Source organism: Alexandromys fortis, unplaced genomic scaffold (assembly GCF_014885135.2).
Source record: "Alexandromys fortis isolate MF-2015 unplaced genomic scaffold, M_Fortis_MF-2015_v1.1 scaffold_93, whole genome shotgun sequence".
Taxonomy (NCBI): domain Eukaryota; kingdom Metazoa; phylum Chordata; class Mammalia; order Rodentia; family Cricetidae; genus Alexandromys; species Alexandromys fortis.
The window spans coordinates 4,290,992-4,310,712 of NW_026067970.1; the positions used below are offsets into that span (position 1 = coordinate 4,290,992).

Here is a 19,721-nt window from a genome sequence, read left to right on the forward strand (position 1 = left end):
CAAAAATCAAAAAAAAAAAAAAAAAAAAAAAAAAAAGGAAAGGAAAGGAAGAAAGAAAGAAAGGGAAAGGAAAGGAAAGGAAAGGAAAGGAAAGGAAAGGAAAGGAAAGGAAAGGAAAGGAAAGGAAAGGAAAGGAAAGAACCATCCTATGTCCAAGATCCAAGGTATAGTGGACTAGGACCATGAAAGAGTCCTCTCACCAGGACCCCCACCCCCACCCCACTGTGACAGTCACATTAGGAGAGAAGAAGCATTGCAAGATAAACATCTGGAGGCATTGAACGTAAACAGAAGGGGAATGCCTCGCAAAACTAGGCACAAGTCAGGAAACGGCAATCTTATCCGGGGTCCTGGAGGACACAATCCCACAAAGTATGTAGATGGGTGTCAGGTTGCTGTGAACAGGCATGTTTGCTTTCTAGCCACCATAGGCATCCTGTTTTGGAAGCAACATGACACTCAGTTCCTCGAGGGTTGGTCATTTGCAGACAAATCACTGTGTTCTTTTTACCTTAGGAAACAGAGAGTAGAGAACAATCCCGGGTTCTTTAAAACACAGAGACAGCAGAGGAAAATGCACATGAGACTTATTTCCTTTTGTTCACTTCACTCATTTACTTCCCCCACCCCCTTGTAGTATTGAGAATTGAGCCAAGGACTCGAAAATGCTGAGAAGGGACTCTACAACTGACCTGTATCTTTAGCCCCTAGTTATTTTATTTTAAAACATGGTGCTTTTGTGTGTGTGTGTTGTTATTTTGAGACAAGGTGTCACTACGTTGCTCAGGCTAGTCTTGAAGTTCTTGGCTTCAGCAGTCCCTGCCTCAGCCTCCTGAGTAGCTGAGGTTATAGGCAGAGGACACCCCACGGGGCTCTCACATTCATTTACAGTTTCTATGCTTATAGGCTAGCCATCCCAAGATGCCTGTCTAGAGTTTAATCTTGCTCATAATTTTGTGTAGAAATAACCAGCATTAAAACTCTGGGAGTCTTTACTTTTAAAATACACATTCTTCAGCCTCCAATTTTACTTACGCAGTATCTAAGAAAATAACCGGAAATCTTCATTTTTATTCTGTAGCCAGATTCTTTGAAGCACACAGAATCTGAGAATATTTTTCAAGATCACATAAAGTGGAAGGGAAGCTCAGTGGGGAGTACTAGGGGACCTGGAGGAGGGCAGCAGTGGAAGGATGGGATCAGTGAACTTTGGATAAGCATATGGAAGTTTCAAAGATTAAAAGTATTTTTTGAAAAAGGAAATATCAGAGACTGCATACGGGGATAAATGCAGATGGACCTTGGTTTCAATTTCCTTCCTATTTCTATTCATGTCAGAAGAATGCTCAAATTTGTGAAGAAGGAGAAGTCTGGGAACTTTTTTATGAGCCCTCTTGGACATCATAACTAATCTGTGTTCCCTGTCATAGGGAAGAAGCTAAACCATTTTTTAATCACGTTGTACTGTGCTTTTGGAAAGACTAGAACATGCCAATGCACACAAACACACGAGAGAGGCATCACAATCATTTGCTCAGAGCTCAGAGGCTAACTTCATTGTAGGGCGGGATTAACTGCACCTTTCCTTCCAGAATTCTGGTGTAAATACAGAAACCACAGTCATGTACGGGCCTGAGAAGGACAGCAGAATGTGGAAGTGGATTTGGAAACCAAAATATTATGTCAGCAGTTTCTCTTTCATTTACTGTCTGTTATCAAAACCAGCATTTTAACCCAGGGGCCCAGTTAATCAAAGCACAGATAATTTCATTTAGAAGGCCCAAGGCTTGAGGTTTTAAACAGGGGAAAAAAAAAAAAAAAGAGCCTCCCCATTCATGCAACAGAAGTGTTGGGGAAATCTTCCTGCAGAAGCCCTCTTAGTCGATCTGTGCTGGGACACCACTCTCATCAAAGGGAGGTCAGTTATAAGCTGCACAGAGTCCCACAGCGGGGTTCCTAGTGAATGGAAACGCAAGTACATTTCCAGAGTTTAGCCTTCCTTAGAATTCTCAAAAGCCGTGTGTGTGTGTGTGTGTGTGTGTGTGTGTGTGTGTTTTAACAATAGTTAAATGAATAGTTTTAACAATAAAAACAGACAGCAGAAAATATCCTTAGAATTATTGTTCTGACAAGTCATTACTGCATAAGGATACATGTGCACAGGTTATATGCCAATGCTATGCCAATGTGTGTGTGTATGATTTATATGTGTATGCATGTATATATTATATATATAGGATTTGAACTTTTTTGGGTTCTGGTACCCACAGGTTTCCTGGAACCAAGGGATGATTAACTACAATGTACAGTGGCAAGGAATTTGAAGGCAGAGGGGCAAGATGATCCACAAAGAGAATAACTCAGTGGTTAGAATTTAAATGTGCAAATTCTACTCTTTTTCACTGATTTTGAAAGTCCCTACTAGCTGAGTTGCCAAAGATGGTCAAGTTCTGGTAGACACATGTTTGCCTTGGGGATAGTGGACAGGGGAGCTGAAGGTACAGAGTCTGCAGTGTTGGGACAGAGTGTGGCCCTGATGATACTCGGGGATATGAAAGTGAGGTGGCCAAGCGCATGTGAGTAGAGTGAGACCCTCAGGACCAGGGAGAGCATCTTTCTCATTTCTTACTTTTTGAAGTTTTGCAACGAAACTCTCTCCCTTTCCCCATCTATGCGATGCCTGTCTCTTCGAACAGTTCTCTGGGCGCAGTCATGGCATTTGGAAGAGACAGCTGTCTGCATACATCCCCCACCATCCTTGCCAGGTCAGGCCTTGATACAGAACAGTGTGGGGAAATGATTGTAGTCATGCCCCTGACTTAGTGTTTGACCACTGGGCATTCAGTTTTCAGCTCATGATGGTTAATGATCATATCACAGATGTGTCCGATGACGCAAAACAAAAGAAATATTACCACTTGTACAGTTCTGAGGCAGACCGGAGAGGACCATAATTATGTTCCACACAAACAACATCATGAGCAAAGTGATTAGGAGTCCGAAGGATGTGGGATTGCAAGAGGGAGAGATGATTGGAAAGTCCCGACTGTGGCAGGTCTTGCTCCCTCTCCTCAACTGAGCCCCACAACTTTGCTGAGTCTATCAGTGTTCATGGGCCTTTGGGCAGCTGCCGTTGTTAGCACAGGTCTGGATTCATGGCTGCCAGTAGGAACCTGCAGCTTGGTATGTCGCCTACCCCTCAGTGGTCTGTTTGTCCCTAGAGTAAGTGTCTGCTTGGCTTTTATAACCTGCTCGGGGTCTTTGGCCTGGGTAACTCAGTCGCGCGGCACTGAGCCTGAGTGGAAAGTGAACATCTGGTCGATCATCTCCTGTCATCGGGGTAGCCAACCAAGCCACAATGCCTTCTTTTTCTCACTTTGTCACATGCCCTTGGATTAATTGCTCTGAGCCAATTCTGGTGACTACTGGGCCATGTCCTGACTCCACTTGGCATGAAGACCTGAATGCGGTGGAGGCTAACAACTTCACTGAGCTCCGACCCTCTAAAATCTCTCAATGAAAGCATGCTTGGCTCATCTGTTCTGTCCAGGTCAGCTCATCCTAACCAATTTTTAACCCCTTCTACAGCTCCTCCAATGGGTTGCAGAGACTTTGGTTAAAAAAGACATAACCACCAATTTTGGCCTGCGTGGGTCTTATTATCAGTCTCCCTTTCCTTGGGGTACCCAGGAAGCCATATGAAGAGCCCCAGAAGGGGCTCCTCTGGGTCTCCTCACCTCAGTTTTCAGTTCACTGGAGGGGTCATGTGGGAAGCCGTCAGACATGCTCTAGTTTCGGTTGTTTCTTGTTTAACGCCACTGCTCATCTTCCACGTGTGCCTTAGGCTTCATGAAAAGGGGTTGGGGGACCTGAAAGCCTCTGAGGAGGAAGTGCAGAGCTGGGAGGAAGAAGACCCACCTGCCCAGGCCTGCAGGCTCCCTGGAGTTTTTTCCTCATCCCAGACCTTCCAGGCCCTAAGGAATTTGCCAAACAAAACAAGAAAAACAAAAAACTGTACCAATGGGTGCAGGACCTTCTAGGGAGGAAAAGTTCCAGAAAGAGCTGGGCAGCAACTGGCGGGATTCAGTCAGATTTCTTGGGGCCTAACTCCTTATGAGCCAGATACCTGCCAAGGCCTAGGTTGCAAAAAGAAAGTCCTGTAAGAAAGGAGCAGCGAACAGCTGTTGAGAAGAACAAGCACGGGAAGGTACTTTCTAGACCTGACCTTTCTCTAAATCAGAGAGCCTCATGTCCAGGGAGACAAGCATAGGCCAGGTAATCCCTGGACTGCCATGTGAACTCATCTGTTCCATCAACAGATACTCAGTGGGGGGGGGCACGTGCCTTTGAGAAAGTATGACAGCCCCCAGTGACACGGGGGGTATCTTTATTTGAAGACTGAAGTTAACATTTGGGGAAAGAGGTAATCAAATTCAGTTGTGATATTTTAGGGCTGAGCAAAGGTCTCACCTGGCCTCCCAGTACCTACTCACCCCGAAAGTTGTCTGCCATTAGATGATCCTGCCCCAGGGCATCACACATGCCACGAGAACGGCCAGTCAGTTGCCTGAGGGTTCTTGGTGCCAGGCTGGAGGAGCGGCAGTACAGGACAGGAGTGATCAAGGAGAAATCACTCAAGGCCTTACTTTCTTCTTGGCGAGCCCAGGGCTGGTATCATCGGGCCCGCTGGCCTGAGCCTCCTGGTCCTGCTTGCACATGGTTGAGGGTACGTGCCGCGGACACCCCTCCACCTCTGTCCACTGTGAAAACACGGGACACCCAAGTTGAAAGGAATGCTGAGTGACACCATGTGGGTGTGCAGCGGTCTGTGACCGGAAGGTCCGCTGGAAGCAATTTGCAAAGGGGGTCCTTGGAAAACCACCTGGATGGTTATTGTAAATTAAAAAAGGAAGAGATGCCACATTTGGGGGGATAATTTTTAATACTAGGTTTATGGTTGATTACATGTGATAGTCATTACAGCTTGTTTAACTCTGAAATTATCTGGCCTCTCAAGTTCCCCAGGGACTACAGGAATCATGGGTTAAATTTTAAAAACAATGTCTGGGAGAAGATGACATGCTTTGCCTTGAGGGGAATAGATGAAGCTTAAAAGAAAAAAAATCCTGCCGGCTTTCCCTAGGAAGGGTCCTTACTTCTTACATCGTCGTCTGTGTCTTCCATAATATCACGGAGCCCAGAAAGTCACCAACACAGAAAGCTTCCTCTCCTTGGTTGTTGGGCCTTTCAGCTCCTGCAAGTCCCGCTGTGCCTTTTCCAGCAGGGTGTTTTGGAAAGAATCCAGAGGGGCTCAAATCTCAGAGGTTTCCTCTTCGTTGGAGCCGATCGTGTCGTCAGGAGCTGGGAGGCTGAGTGAGTTACATGGAACAGCTGTGTGGTACCGCCACCCTCTCCCCAAGGAGGACGGCTCCGTGGAGGACAGTGTTGGACGCCATCCTGAGCAAGCTGGCCAATCTGAGGGCCTAGCCCACTGGCCGGGGCTGCTTCAGTGAAGGTCCCCACCAGGATTACAGCCCTGTACCCGTTCCCACCACTGAAAGCAGGCTCTCCATAGAAGCAGCCTGAGCATGGAGGGACAGGAGTGGGGGCCAGGGGGCAACATGGGTGAAAAGTGAGGTCTGGAGGGGAAGGGGAAGTGCCTGTGGGAATTAGGATAGTCTCTCTCCAGTTAGTTGTACATAGGACGGAAGCCAGGATTCCTTTTCCACAGTGGGAGACGCTGAGTGGCCATTCTTTGAGTGGCCATTCTTTGGTTGAAAAGCAGCAGCAAGGAAGACGATGCTTCAAGCAGAAAGTGTGAAGAAGAATAAGCACTCAGACCTCTTTGAACTCTGATATGGATCTCGACTCAGTCCCGCACTGCAAAGCAGCAATGTTTACTTGTCTGTTTCTCCTGAAGGAGCTCTACTGGGACTTGTGAGCCCTGGGACAGTGGAACTCTGGTGTGTCGTCCCTGACCAGGCATCTTAGGCATCTCTAGGTCCTTGCAGGTTGTGTGAGTTCTGGAAACACTGAACTCATGGATATGTGACTCTTGTCTGAGGTTCTCTTGCCCTAGCTAGACTCCTTTTGCTTGGAGAACCGCGATGCCTGAGGACCTCAGCGGAGGTCTTGGTCAGGCTTTGGCCAAAGGTATCATCTTTGCAACTTTCCAGGGAAAGCCCAGGGAAGGTCTCTGGGTGAAATGTTTATGACAACTTCATTCCAACACAGATGAGGTTCATCACCCAACAGCTTAATCCGACCCCTATGATGTGGGATGAAAAAATCCTAGGCACAGCATATGAAGTTTATAGGAAGACGTCAATTTGGAAAACCCCACCTCATAGACCATTTCGATATCCCTAAAATAGTAACACCAAGACATTAAGTATGGACGCTTAGACAAGGAAGGATATTAGTGGATAGGAGAGGACAAATGGAGAAAATATAGTAAATCTCTTCTAAAAAGGCGAAAGTCATTTATATAAAATTTTGCAAGCTGACTTGGAATTATAGCTTGTAGGAGCTGTTGAAAATTTTGCGTTATTTATTCCCTGCAGTAGAAGAAAAATCAATGGCTGCTTGGGCAGTGAGACAAAAGTGAGTTATCTAGGCCACTGACACGGTGGGCCACACTGTAACAGCCACATTTGCCGCTGTCAGGGCGCGGGCTTCAGTGGCGCCAGCTGTAACTCTGGCTGATCACCTCTAATTCAGAGCTGCCTGCCTTGCTAAAGGTGTCACAGGGAGCTACTGCGGCCTCAGCATCGATTGAGGACGTCGTGACAGAGGGCAGCTTGCCAGGGAGTGTGGGGGCAAATCCTGAGTGGAGAGATAGTCCCTGGAGCTGAGTTAAATCCCAGCGGATCCAGATGAACAGGTCCGGACCTTCCACAGTGGGTATCTTTAATAAACTAAGTGATTTCCCCAGAACTAAAGGTCCCTCCCTGCTTTGTGCCATGTGAAGAGACATGTTTTTATCAGGTACCCCGATTCCCTGGCGCACAATGATGAGGGCACTAGACTGTAGTCAAAGCTGTGATCACGTATGGGAGGGAAATGCAACCTCATGCCTTTCTTCTGCTTTTGTGGTTTTAAACAAAAATCCTAGTGAGTTCCCTTTTTCAAAAATTTACTTTTTATTTTTATTTTTTGATAAGGAGGAGGCACAAAGCTGTGATGGGAAATAGTAAAAGTGGAATAAGAGAGCTGTGCTAACAAAGCTGCCCAGAGTCAGGACTCTTCCAGGTACCCTGTGTACGGAGTGAGATTTCAGCAATTAAACGGGCTTTGCTATCGTTTGTGAAGATACCGTTTGGTTTCTCCACCGCTCCCAAGCTGTTTTCGTCCCCCTGTAATTAAAAAGTAAAGAGAGAAAGACATCCATACTGTTTGCTCAACCTGAACACTCTTAAAACACGCGGCTCCACCCCAGCGCTCATCCCATCCCTGCAGCAAGGTGACGAATGGGAGGCTTGTCTTTTGTTCTGAAGGGGCCGGCATCATTTCCCTCAGCTGAGAGCTAACTTTAGAGAGACCAGGTTTCACTGAACTCCTGAGCTCGCAGAGGTCCTTTCTCTCAGCACGGTAAAAAGCCCCCGGAGCAGCCCATGAAGGGAGAAATGACTTCGATTTCACAGTTTTTGATGATTCCAGACACAGGCGCGTGTTTGGACCAGAAGTGGTTTTGCTCTTGCTGACAGGGAGGTCAGATATGAGAAGTTGGGGGGGTGGGGGTGGGATGGGGCGGGGTAACGGGGTGGCATTCTGCAGAAAACCCCATGTAGCTCCAGGAAAACGTGTCCACGACAGTGGAAACCCTGTCACCTGGTTCTGAGCTGAAGCCCTTTGCTTGGTAACTGGAGTTGGCTTTTGCTGCTGGGTGCTTCAACCTGTCCCCTCTCTGGTATCGGTGTTCCCATCTCTTCATTGTCGTTATCCTAGCTCAGAACTTAGGGCGCGTACCAAACCCAGTTTAAAGATTCATTTATTTATTTCCAGCAGAGCAATGCCACCCCTCGTCGCAGACCCCCGGGGGTCCCGCTCTGAGCTCCGACGGCAGCAGCTGTAGGCCATCCCGGACAGCACTGTTTCCTCCTCTGTTTACTGGTTTCTAAGGGCGATTGCACCACGAAGGCCCAGAGCCTGGAACTGGGCCTGGGGCTGTTTTGGTTACATTGAAGTTTTTGCTTCAGTTCTGCCAGATTTAAATGGTGACTTCACCAGCACTGAGCTAAAAAGGAGAAGGGGGAGGAGGGCGAGCCCAGGAGAAAGAGAGCGAGCAGAGGAGCCAGAGGGAGAGAGCCAGAGCAGGGCGCTAAAGAAGGGCCAGCGCATTACATCATCCCTTGGCCTGGAATCAAATGGGAAGGATATGAGTCACTCAAGCTAGTTAAGCTTTGGCTCAAATTCTACACACACTCATTCCACAGCTCTCATGTTCTGCACCTCAGGAGGGAATTCAGCCTCAGTGATGGCCATGAGGTTGGTTTGTAATTTTATTTTCTGTTTCTTGATTTTAGAGCTTTTTGGGGCCCCTACTGCTTTCTGTTCTGGAGCCTTCCTCCTTTCTCTCCCCTTCCTCGCCTTCCTACCGCCTTTGTTTCCCTTCTTCTCCCCTCTCCCCAGCCCCTCCGCTCCTCTTCTTGCCTTGAGAGGCATTTCTTTTCACTTTGATCAGAGTTGGGCTTTTTTTTCCCCCGTCCTCGTATAGAGACCTGAATGAGTTCAGAGGCCAGGCAAGAGGGGGGAAATCAGTCAAGCCAAGCGAAGCCACGGGAGGAAAAAAAAGCCACAAATACAAAAGCAAATCGAGAAAGAGCAAACTCCGGAGAAGTTTCTTTGCTGCTGTGTTGGTCCTAATCGGAGGAGACAGGGAGAGAGTTAAAACGCAGGGACCAATCGCGGGAACGGTGATGTAATGCAAGAACCACAGGGTAGTTAAGTAACGTGAGAGGGGGGTCAGTGTTGCAAAGCATTTACCTGCTCTCAAGGGGTTTTCAGTTTATTATCAATTGCAGTGACTTTAACTGCCTTCAGGCTGCAACCTCTAATTATTCGCAGGCACCCCTTTTTTTATCTTTTATTATTAAAAGTAAAACTATAGTTTGGTATTTTAAAAACACAGTATTATTACAGCTGTATATTATTTTCGTCCACCAGAATTCATCCTCTCTCTCTCCCCCCCCCTCTCCTCCCCACCTTAAAACAGTTGTCTTTTCATAAAAGGTCTCGGTGATGGGGTGGTGGTGGGTAGGGTTGCGAGGGCTTTCTGAGTGCAGCGGGTGAACTGTTAAGAATTGGGACACTACTGCATCCGTGGTGCTGAGGAGGAAGAGTTCACGGTTGTGGTGTCCTCTCCGTTAGGAATGCAGGGATGTGTTTTAAAAGGACTATCTGATGATGCGCAGAAGTAGCAGCCGTCTCCCGCTGTCATTTCAGCTACCGTTGGCAGTGAGTGTGTGGTTGCTTCAGCATTCTAACTCCAGGGTGTTCCACGTGGCGCTGGACGTGATCTAGCGCTGTCTTGAAGACACTCGTCTTCTTAAGTTAATTTTATACACTGGGAGAAGTGGGAGGGGTGATTAACAAAAGCCTTTGATTGATTTGTTTTAAAACAAGTGAACAGTAGGGTAATGGACTGACGCTAATACACGGTTAGGGGTAATGATTCAGTTCCCGATGCTCCCTAGAGGGGCAGAGAAATAGAGATGGCGGCGTGGAAACTCATCACCACCTTTCCGTGTCATATGTGGGTTTGGTGTTGTGTATGCCTTAAAAGCCCCTAGCAGGAGAGAGCAAGGCCAGCTCACCCTGTGGGGGCGCTGCCCTTCTCCTGGCTTATTTAACCGGGTTTATCAGGCAGATCAATGTGAACAGAGGCAAGGGGTTCATCCCTGCAAAGTGTTTGCATATTTTGTGTGAAATTAATCACGACATGCAATGAGCCTTTCTATTCCCTCCTTTCTGGCCAGAGGTGAAAGGGGAATGGAGGCTGGAGAAGTGTTTCTGGGAGGAGGGGGAGAGGGGAGGGGGTCACAATCTATCCCTGAGCTTGCCTTGTTGGGTGCAGCAAGCCTGTGTTTTAAATGTGAGTGATGGGACTAAGCCCCTCCTCCTGCATATATGAAGCCTACCTTTTACCATCACTGAAGTCTCGTCTTGCAAAGTTTTCCAGCAATAGAGCAGGTGCAATTGCTGTGTGTGTGTGTGTGTGTGTAGATGTATAAATATGTATATATACCTATATACATGCATACGTATATACACACATAATAATGATGTGTGCTGAAAGGCATTGGCATAACTTTTCAGAGAAAGGTGTGTTTTACACTCCCCTGGCATTAGAGCTCCTGAAGAAATGAATGGAGAAGGGTGAAGAGGGACTCGCCTCTGCCTGCTTGGAAATTCGCTTGATTTTCACCTTGCTTTTGGAATGAAGGCTCCTTATGAGACACGATCTGTAGTTTTCTAGCACTGCCCAGGAAGAGCCAGCCTTCTGCGTCACATAACTAACTAGGCTTGCCTGTCAAAGAGTGGCCCAAGAGACAAGAGAGAAATTCCTGGCCCCACAAGTGGTCCCGATAGGTTGTACACATCCTTCGTATACATCAGTGGGGTGAGGAGCACGGTGCCACCTTCACTTGCATGGGGAAGGACAGTATTTACAAGAAGCAGATTCTTCCAAAGTCTGCGTCTCGCCTGGATGCATGGCATCATTTTCCTACAAGTTCAAGTTCATACAAGTTCCAGAGATATTGTTGGATCTTGTTGTTTGTTTCAGTGCGAAGGATGTATGTGTGCTTGACAAATGTTCGGAGGCTGAGCGCTTGAGTGAGTCTCAAGTTTTTAAATGAAATTGAAATTTAGAGTTTTAAAAGTGATGCAAAAGTCCTAACTGCTTGTATTTGACCCAGAGTTTTCCCTGAACAAGACTTCTATTCTCTGGTCAAATTCCAAGTAGCAGGTTTTCCACATTCATTCATATTCTCTCTCTCTCTCTCTCTCTCTCTCTCTCTCTCTCTCTCTCTCTCTCTCTCTCATCCTACTGGCTGATGGTAAAGCACGTGCTGTGAGTTTATTGGAGTCAGCTTCACATTGGGAATAACCATAAGTGCCCATCTGTGAGGGAACTCACTCAGGGTGAGGGTGTAATTAGTCCTTAGTCACCGTGCATAGCTCAGTGGGCATCAGGGGTGTGCTGAGGCCCTTAGGAACAGAGAAGGTATTCTTGCTTTTTGGTATTTAATTAATTAATTAATTAATTTTGAGTTAGACTTCTTCTTGACCAGGCTGTGAGCTGTATAACAATCATCAGAAATGCCTTTTTTTTTTGTGACCCACAGAGAGGCAGACAAGAGGCCCTAGCCCACTGTACCCTCAGTGACACTAGATACCTCTTGTATCATCATTTGATGGCTGTTTCAGTTTTTTGGGGGGATATTCAATTGCTATTTTTTAAACTTTGCCCAGAAAATTGTTGATTCATATGAGTTGAGGAATTCATGTTGAGAGTCGCCATGATACATTTGCCTCATTTCTCCTAAGAGCAACATCTTGGAAAATGATGGTATAGAGTCCCAGCCAGGACACCATTATAGCCCAGGTCTGCGAGCGGCTCTTCCCAGGCTTGCACTGGTCTGCATATATGTTTTTTCACTTAAAAGCAAGTCATATTTGCTAGTCCAGGGCCCTCATGCCAGCCTTGACCAACACCCACCTTCATCAGGACAAGTAACTTGGTGGCAGAAGAGGTTCCAGGGTGGTGCCTGCCTCTGAACACCGTCAGGTGGCAATTGAAGGGGTGCTGGTGGCATTGTCCTTGTTTGACATTCGGAGCTTGGCCTCAGTGGACACTTTGGTTTCCACAGGGGACTGTGGGCCATGTTTTTATGCCAGCAGGAAGGAGAAGACAAGGCTTTGGAGACACCAGAGACGAGGCACAGAGCAGAGCAATGCCCAGTCTGCAGCTGTTTCACTCTTACCTATGATAAGAAGGAAGGGGGTGGTGTTAGGGAGCTGACATATCCTGGTACTGTGGAATCTCTCGCAAAGAGTGTAGTCTTTGGGATTCTAGGGGCCTGGGCTCAAATCACTGTTTTATTTGTCATCTGTGTGACTTTGGAAAGCCACTGAGCTTCTCTGGACCATCTGACCTCTTCTCTCTGTGATGAGAGTCCCCACCTAACAGTGAATTCACAACAGCATACCAGTGACTACAATGGGAAACTCATCCTGGGCCCGCACCACCCTATCCCGTCACTCCTCTGGCTGCTGTTCCCAGACTCTTGTTCTCAGGAGTTCTTCTTCTTCCCCCAGGCTTTCTTTCGTGACATTGTCCTTCTTTTTATTCTGGGAACTAAGCACGTGAGCTGAGGGGCATCCCTCCCCCCCCCCCCCCCCCCCCCCCCCCACCCCCCCCCCCCCCCCCCCCCCCGGGGGGCCCCCCCCCCCCCCCCCCCCGCCCATATATGGGAACCTATAGCTCCTCTTAGATCAGGGTGAAGCAGTGACTACAGACTTAGAAGCATATGGACCCATGACACAGGAGCGGGTACCAGGCACTAGCAACAGAGCAGCAAAGACAGGATGGAAAGGAAAATGGGGCAAGGACCGGCCCCATAAAGCTCGCTGGCTTTCTCTGGCCTGGGGGAAAGGAGTACGGCAAGGCCATGCGGTTTGGGCAAGGGACCCGGGTAGCCCAGTCAGGCACAACCAAGACTTAGTAAGAAACTGAAGAAAACCAGTGGCAATGGCAGTGTAAGTATGCCTTTAATCCCACACTTATGATCGCGCCACTTGGGAGGCTGAGGCAAGCAGCTCTCTGTGAGTTTGGGGCCAGCCTGGTCTACATTAGCTAGTTCCAGGACAGCCAGAGTTACACAGAAACCTTGCCACAAAAACAAGCAAACAAACAAACAAAACCAGGAGAACTAGTTTCAGTTTCCAGGAGGACTAAAAGTTCACGTTGGCATTCACACCAATGAGTGACTTGCCCTGGCAGCTGAATGAGGCTGCCTTTACCTGAGTGATGAAAACGCTGGTAAATTTCCCCCGGGGACTGCAGGTGATGCTCAGGGATATGAACTGCATGCTTAGCTTGCATGAGGCCCTGCATTAGATCCCCAGCACTGCACTCACTCAATCAATCAATCTAAATAGACTTTACATAGAGGTCAGGTCAGGGTTAAGGGGCAGAAATTAGTGTTGAGAATGAGTCTTGTCATGTGCCTGGAACTAAACAGGGTGAGCAAAATCAGGTTCTGTACTTAACGCTGCAACAGCTGGAGTTGAAAGTGGGGTTTTCTTCTGCTCACTCGTGTTGTCTCGTGTTGGTTCTCTGCTCGTTTAACTCTCTGGCTGGGGAGTTACAGAGCAGGGGAAACAGCCACCAGGAGGGAGGAATTGGGCAGCATTGGAAATTCAAATCCCAGCCCAAATTTTAGTTTGTGATTTTTTTTTTAACATACACTATTATCCTAGTGAGGTAACTGCTGCTGCCGGGGTGTTCAGAGGGCTGTGTCTCATGGATGGTGGTTACATCGGACGCCATTCCGTGAATTATACTCTTGAACACTGAAATTAGCTTGGCTTAGAGTCCACCACATAGTACACAGACACATCATAACAAGGCCATACATCTTTCCTTCCTGAACCTACTCTGGCAGGAGAGCTTATTAGTGATCGATGTGGCAGTGCAGCACCCAGGACGAAGTAATCAATAGTTTGCTATCATTCCAGAAACCAGAATGTTAGTTAGATACTAACCAAGACCCATCTGGACACTTTGCTGTCTCTCCAAGTGATACTTCAAATTCCTTATCATTTCTTACTTTTCCATCTATCTGGGTTACTGAAATGGAATTGAGTTATTCCCCACCCCCATAACAACACAATCTACAAAAACTGTCAGGCAGCCTGGTGGTTATGCGTCCATCGGAATGAGAAAGTGGTCCCGAGGGGCTGCGCTGCAATATCCTGCATGCTCACGTGAGTTACTAGGAGCCTGTGTATCTCTAAAGAATTAAAATCATGGTGGGCTGTACTCATGGGCTGAGATAGCCCTGGCCCTTTGGTTGCCTGTGGGGCCTATGCACCCACTCGACTGTGCCCTGTGCCCTCCACAGGGCCTACATCACCGTTGGAAGAAGGCATAAGGGACAAACTTATTGGCAAAGGTGGAACCCCCTTGTTCATGACTATGGTCCAGTATAATTCTACCTGGGGGTGCTGCTAGAGTCAGGCACATCTGGGTTCAAATCTGGCTCTGCCATTTGCTAGCATGGTAATTTTTAACAATCTACTGATACTTGCTAGGTTCAGTGGCTTCACCTAAAAGATAGACTCTCTAAAATGAACCTATGCAATTAGCATAGAAAGTGATTGGTAAATGTTAAGCTATTTACTAAGGAAATCATTTCGCTTTGCTGAGAGTTTAGATGATAATATATTTTGGGCATCAATAACGTAGAGGCCTAGGAAGTTGGTTCAGTGGGTAGTACAGTTTCTGTGCAGGCCTGAGGACCCGAGTTCGAGTTCCCCGGAACTCATATAAAACCAGATACAGTAGCATAAGTCTGTAATTCTAGCTCTTCTGTAACAAGATGAGAAGAGGAGACAGGCAGATGCCTCGTAGCTCTAGGGTGGGCAGCTAACTACAAGGAGACCTTGTCTCAGTAAGGTGGAGGATGAGAGCTGACACCAGACAATGTCAGCACATACATGTACTACACACACATACCAATGATAATAATAACAATAAAAAACAAACAACCGTGCGGAGGGAAACAGTGTCATTCAGTGTTCCTTTTCAGGTTAACTTGATCACAGATTATAACTGAGGCCATGCACAGGAAAGGAGAAGAGACAGCCCGAATGGCTAGCTGTAGGCTAGGTGATCGCGTCTTTAAAGGTTAGAAGGTGAGGCTTAAGATCGCGCTTGACAGTCGCTTGGTTTCAGTTCCAAAAGAAGAGCCAGGGCTATTTGGATCCCCACCCTTTGCTGTTAGGAGAGGTCTCTCTTTCTCATACCACACAAAGTCTTTTCTTGCGTCTGCCTCTTCTTTTCCTTCTTATTTATAAGAATGCTTCAGTCAGCTCGATGACACTGTGTAAGAAAGAGCTGATCCCGTTTAATTCCTCTGGAATTAATCATAATGGCAGCAATTAAGATAAACTCAGTTAATATAAATATGGACGTGAATTGCTCTCGCTTTACGTTTCCCCTCTAGGGTTGCTCTCACCGGCATCCACCCTCATATGGGCCAAGGCCGTCCTCCCGATAGGTGACTTTTCTGAACCCTGGTATTGCTCATACGTCACCGCTTCCTGCCATTTCCTCCCTCTAAGGGCAAAGAGGAAGCTCCAGGGGGCAGGGCACCAGCCATGACATTTGATTTAAATTCTACCCTCACCATTTGGAACCCCCTTCACAAGAGAAAAATAATCCTATAATTTTAATGCACTCACAGACGTCTTTCTGTCCAACCAACTTGCTTCACAGAATCAAAAATTGAGAAGATCATTCCAACTGTAAAGAGAGGGAATGGAGAGACGGCTCAGTGGTCAAGGGCACTTACTTTTCCCAGAGGACCAGAGTTCTCTTCCTAGCACTAAGCTGGGTGGCTCTAGGGGCTCTGACATGTTCTTCTGGCCATTGAGGGAGCTGTGTGCACTCGGCAGACACACACATACACACAAACAAAAATAATCAGCAAAAAGAAAACTTTACAAATTGTGAAGAGAAGGATCTGAGGTCAGAAAGTGATTTTGTAGCAGTCCGGGGACCATGCTGTAAGGCAGAACAGCACAGACTTCTATCTCATCAGGCTGTCTGCCTTGCAGCCGCTGTCTCTTGTTAATGCTTCTCTCTGTCTCTGTCTCTCTCTTTCATCTTCTGAGAATGGAGGGTGAGGGAAGAAACCAAAAATTTAGATGATACCCAAGGCCTCAATAGTAAGCTATGTTTCCAGAAGCCGGGGACCATTCAGGCCCCTGGTTATTAAACTCCACCATCCAAGTGTGGAAAGAGCCTTGGAAAGGTACTTGGGAAGGTATATAAAATAACCTGCTTTTTTTTAAACCCCCAACCATAGGGTCCTCGTGGTCTAGTTAGTGGGTGGAACATGGTGTCCTTAGATTCAGGAGTTCCAGGCCACACATGGGATGGGATAATTCTTCCTCCCTCTCCTCTTTCCTGCCTGCCCTGTGTGAGCCCGATACACATGGAGTAGATGTCCAATGAATTCAGAGCTAGAAGCTTCCCCAGCACTATCACCCACGCACCTGCAGGATGTAGCCTCGGACCTACATCCTGTAGTTGTTGGGATGTAGTTGCGAGCAACTTAGACCACAACCCCCAAAGAGCCAAGCTTTGCACTGCAACCCCGTAGAGACACCTGCACTCCATGGCCACAGAAAACAAGTCACTTCAATACCAATTCTGAAAAGACAAGCAATAGCAGCAACAGAAAGAACCCGAGGGCCATTCTCAGTTTTGTTAAGGGCCTCTCGTCCTTGGCCACAGCAGCAGCTTTTCATTCGTTAGGTTCAGGCTGCCTGCGCTGTCTGACAGGGCCTTTGTCGTGATGCTTTATGGTAGAATGTGGCACAGTCGGTTAACCTGATTCACCTTCCCATAGCCATTACCCAGCAACCTTGGATTTGGCTCCGCCACGAATCCCCATGGCTCCTTGGTGTAAGATGAACTGCTGTGTCTCCTGACCTCAGAAGAGTGTCTCTAACTAATTAATGATGGTTAAGTGCCTGGAAAATGCACACGGCAAGTCGTGCTTGCTTGCAAGTCCTAGTCAGTGTCTTCCTTTTCCCTACTAGCAATTTGCCCTCCTGCTACCCAGCTGCCACCACCCATTTATACCAAACTCTGGGTGAAGCTGCCCATAGAAGACTAGGCCAGTGTGCCATAGATCAGTCGCATGCCCATTGGAAAAAGATCGTGCGACCAATCGGTAGTGTCATTGGTAGAACTGCCATCAAGAGAAATGTGGTGTCTGTGTGGCAATGTGGTTTTGAACCTTTAAAAGGAGACAACATTATATGTAGCAGCAATGAGAAACTGATTCTTGTCACCGTTCCCTAAGCAACACAGCACCATGACTCTTTACACAGCATTCACACCAAATATGGGCCATATCAAGAAATGATTTCAAGCAAGATGGGATCATGCGAGTAGGTTACACATAACTACCACGGCGTTTTGTGCAGCTGTGCGTTTGCGGTCTCCTGAGACCAATTCTGTGACTACAGTCATGCTACGACTGTGTTCACACATACGTGTGTTCATACATGCATACATGCACTATGCCTGCTCTTTATGGACTAGTACCCTACTGAATATAAGGTTTGTCTGCTGATTTGGAGGTGGGAATCCCAACTGACCAATAGCCCAAGAATCAAAAAGAATTCTTACTGCTGAACTATGCTGTTTCCTGCGTTAGCATCATGGTTTGTTCTTAGTGTGCGGAAGGGGCCTATGTGGGGAGGGCATGGGTCTGAGCTGTCTTCCTAGATGGAGGAGTGGGCAGGCATGGAAGGCTGGCTATTTATGTCATTGCTTGAGCTAGTCTTTTGCCTCTGATTTCAGTGTTGGTTCTGAGCACAGCTCCAATCATTTGGCTTACAGCTGGGCGATCCCGTCTCCTGGTTCTCAGAAAGTAAGGCCTCTCAGGGTTGTAAGAGAGGGAGAGACACCCATAGGACTCTGCACATCAAATAGTTCGTACAAAGCACCGTTTTTGATGAGTTAAGTGTAAATGAATTAGAAACATACGGATTAAATTCCCCTTGAAAGACACATGGGTTTAAAAATTAAGGGGGAAAGTGCTTGGCAAGATGGATTTCAGCCCTGTGCCAAACCTCAAAATGTTTGAAAAATGGTTTCAGACATTTTTACTGAATGCAAAATGCCATGAGGTTCCCTCCTCCCCAGACATGGCAGTGAATCTTTTAACAACAATTATATGACTAGAAGAAAGGCCTGCGAGGGTTCGGCATTTATTCGCTTCTCCTTTAATTGCCCTACCGCTGGAAAAGAAACATTCGCAGGTTTGAAAGAACTGTCTGACAAACTCAAATTTAGAGGCTGGCAATGACTTGAAAATCACCCTCAAACCCCAAAATCCCCGCTGCCCCGTGTCAATCACTGTCTCCTCTAAGTGGGATAATACACTCTAGGGAGATGTGGTATTGGGTATCCTTTATTCGCTGGTGTCTAGAGCCAGGCACAGTGGTTCTAGTTGTTTGTCTGGCATTATGATGCCAGCCCCTTGGAGGAAGGGGAGGGGTGGAAATTTTGCATGACCGCAGACCGGAGGGAAAACCTACTGGTTTACAGCAGCAGCTGCTGGACAAGATGCCGTGTGCTCTGGAGGCGGTGTAGGGTGAGAGCTGCAGGTTGCTGGGAGAGCCATGGAAGCCCGAGTCCTGCTTAACCCCTCGATGGAATAAGCCATCCAGTACCTCCTCCACGCGGTCAGAGTCTTCCTGGCATGTGGAGACTCGGGAGCAGCGTATTAAGGATCAATTATCTCGCAACTGCTGTGCCTGGGCTGTAGTAAGTCGCCTCCAATTATTTTTTACTGGCTATTCCTGACAAAAGCAGGCTGACATTTTTACTGCCTCATTTTTTTTCCCCTTCATATGCACAGGCAAAGGAGTGGGTGTTGAGAGAGCCACACTGAATACTCAAAGGAGAACGGTTGGGTGACCAGGGGCCTGGCTGGGCTGGGCCATTGCTGGGTGACGCCATCTTGTTTCGCTTTCATGTTAGCCAGGATGACCAAGGTTTGCTTGCCTGCTTCCTTCCTTCCTTCCTCTCTTCCTTTCATTCCTTTCCTTTGAAAGAAAGGGTGCATTCAGTGGCTGCCAATATCAGCTTAGAAACCAGGGACAACAGCGAGTTTTTATCGAAAGTTTACAAGCCAGTGCAGACCCCCTCCCCTCTCAGACAGTATCTATGTTTTTAACTTTATTCTATAAGTCATGGGGAAACTATTGTTTTGTCAAGACTGTGTTTCACGTGGCACCTTGTGCTTCCCTTCCCGAATCAAAAATTAGTCTGTTGCAGAAGTCCCCCACAGGGAGACAATGTCACAAAAAGCTACTTTCGGTGTTGCCAGTGAAAATCTCACTGAGCACTGACTGTTAAGACCTACTCCCTGGGTAGCTTATGTTTGTCTATATGTTTTGAACTGCAAATAAAAATAGATGAGCACTAAAAATACTGAAGAAAACAAAAACAACCAAACATACCAACTTTCTATCTCAGAAAAGGCTTCAGATTCAAAAAAAAACAGTTGAGCTGAACCCTGCCTGGCTCAATTTTTCCTTTATCACAAGCAATTTCAGTATAGAACAATTGGGGCAAAAAGAAAAAACAACCATGTTTTTGACTCTGAAAGCTTCCCTCCTTCTCACTCCTGACATCACCCCTGTCCCCCATCTCAAAGTCACAGCTGCTTCATTTAAAGCCCTATAAAGTGCTTCTCTTCCTTGGTGACTTAGCTACCTCCCTGAAACACTGAGAAATTAGTTGAAACAAATTCTCAATGTCCATAAGTGTTCCCAGTCTCCCATCCTTGGGGATATCCAATCGGTGTACACGTTGGTCCCACCCTGGGGGCATCCGTAGGCAGTGAAGGCAGGTTCGATGGCTTGTATTACCAGGTGAGGTTGCTGTCGTTCAGAGGATGTTTTCTTCC

The 19,721-nt window shown here is 47.1% G+C and overlaps 1 protein-coding gene across 2 annotated transcripts in view; it reads left to right on the forward strand.

The window, feature by feature from the left end:
* The window catches only part of Creb5 (cAMP responsive element binding protein 5), a 392,793-nt gene that overhangs the window by 264,010 nt on the left and 109,062 nt on the right, over window positions 1-19,721 (forward strand). Inside the window, exon 1 of one of the 2 annotated variants that reach the window (XM_050155534.1) lies at window positions 8,340-8,487. The exons of the other annotated variant lie outside the window; for it this stretch is intronic. Within the exon in view, the coding sequence (XP_050011491.1) occupies window positions 8,441-8,487 (47 nt within the window). The 5' untranslated portion in view covers window positions 8,340-8,440. Of the gene's footprint in view, window positions 1-8,339; window positions 8,488-19,721 lie in introns of those variants that run through there. 2 annotated transcript variants of the gene reach the window in all.